General features: G+C 44.8%; 1 protein-coding gene across 1 annotated transcript; it reads right to left on the bottom strand.

Moving 5' to 3' along the window:
- Positions 1–824: 824 nt before the first annotated feature.
- Positions 825–1,835, bottom strand: LOC108356106 (early nodulin-75-like). Its single transcript, XM_017607240.1, has one exon. The coding sequence runs from the start codon at positions 1,833–1,835 to the stop codon at positions 825–827; it is 1,011 nt and encodes a 336-aa protein (XP_017462729.1).
- Between the last annotated feature and the right edge of the window lie 34 nt (positions 1,836–1,869).

Raw genomic sequence — 1,869 nt, 5'->3', positions numbered from 1 at the left:
TAGATTGGCGCTTACACATATGTTAGTGTTTGGCCGAGCTTCTCCCCCAAATTGTGGCGTGCGCCTTGAAGTTATCCCACCAAGCGGAGGGACCTACAGTTTTACGCCGACTCCGAAAGCCTATTGTATTTTTATGAGAAGCTGGTTTTCGTTGTTTCGTTTATTTTAAATCTTTTGGCATTAACCTTTTGTTTTAGAATTACGGTTATTTTATTGCTAAATGGGAAGAGAATAAACAATAATCTTCCGATTAAAAAGAATGGCTTAATATGGCACCTAATGGCCGAGGATAGTTGGCAGCCCTGGCTGTTGCTGTCTGCACCATAAACTCCGCCATACGAATTTGTATAATTGATCGCTATTAGCGATTTTAATCGGATCGCGCCACGCGAATCCCCTAGGCCATGAACCTGGACTAAATCAGGGACGGCTGAAAGGTAGTCAGCGGACATAGCTTTTTTAAAATCTCCCTGGAAAACAGATTCAGCTCTCAACTTCCTCTCCTGTTCTCAGAAAATACTATTCAATGAATCGATACTTGCGAGTAATGTACATACATTTAGCGTACTCTCCATTCACGAATTGGTACCACGAGGAATGTAAAAATTTTAAGGTAGGGACAAGCTCCTGAAAGAATGGATACGGTCATAGCAAACCGCGGAGACAGCCAAAACTCCATTCGATAATGATTGAATCGACGTAAACAAGTTTCATAATTTTAATTGCACTTTTATTTAAACACATACCTAAAACAAGAAAATAATTAACAAATACATATGTAAGTACTTATGTAACCTTGTTACAAAGCACCACAAGGCCCACTTTCAATGTCTCGCGCGGAAACGTCTTACATCGAGATTTGCGTTACTCAGTCCTTCACTGCTACCACCATTACGATAATGATAACCGTCATCGCTTAAGATATGTGCTGGCATAGGCTCCGCTGCTGTTTGTACAGTGGGAGAGGCGGCGCTGCTCATCGATTGGAATTGAGCAAAAAACACGGGCGCATCATCGACACTTCCGGGCTGCGTCATCAGCTGATGGTGTCGTAGCACAAATTCGACTGGCGGCATTTGCTCTGGCTGTGGCGTTGGTTGAGATACCTGGTATTGCGGCTGGTAGTTAAGCTGTTGAGCTGCAGGCGACTGTGGTGGTAGATAGTAGCTAGCCGGCTCTTCGGCGAGCGCTGGTGGCGTTGGCTGATGAGCCGATTGCTCTTCAAACATTGCTGTGGCTTCTTTGGCGGATTCTTGTGCGGCTTCTGCTACATTTTCGGCTTCTCCAAATGGACTTAGATATTCGCGTGTCGGTTCCATTTCTGGCACAACTTCCATTAACGGCGAAGACATTTCTAATGTCGGTGGAGACATTTTTGATGTTGGCGGCAAATAACTGGATGCTGGCATTGCCTGAGATCTTTGCTCTGGTTCCATTTTCTGGTGCATTTGCATTTCATGTCTTTGTATTTGAGGAGCCAAGTATTGCCTCGGAGGCATTTCAAGCATTTGCTGCTGTGGTGGCAAGTAATGCACAGCTGGCGCTGATTGTTGCTGCAGTTGTTGCCCACTGCTGGGCATTGTTGGTGGTGGAGCCAAATATTGATTGTTGGGCATGGCCACTGAAGCCTCTCGAGATTCATGTTCTTGAATAGGCATTGACATTGGTGATAAATACTGTCTCGACGGAGCAGAAGATTCCTGGAGCGTCTCCTGTTGGTCATGAGCATTCACATCTGGAGCGAAATGATGATTACTATCGGCAGTTATTGAATTCATTTGTTGAGGTTCATCAGATGAAGTCATCGGTGGCGCCAAGTACTGACGCATTGGCATACTATTTTGTTGCCTTTGATTAGTTGACTCCGTG

The sequence above is a fragment of the Rhagoletis zephyria genome, unplaced genomic scaffold (assembly GCF_001687245.7).
Source record: "Rhagoletis zephyria isolate East Lansing unplaced genomic scaffold, Rhagoletis_zephyria_1.1 Rzeph_scaffold_54122, whole genome shotgun sequence".
NCBI lineage: Eukaryota > Metazoa > Arthropoda > Insecta > Diptera > Tephritidae > Rhagoletis > Rhagoletis zephyria.
The sequence above is the reverse complement of the archived record's forward strand: the minus strand, read 5'-3'. Positions and strand labels throughout refer to the sequence as shown.

Coding starts and splice junctions, on each gene's coding strand:
- LOC108356106 (XM_017607240.1), bottom strand. CDS start 1,835: ATGCCAATGCGTCAGTACTTGGCGCCACCGATGACTTCATCTGATGAA.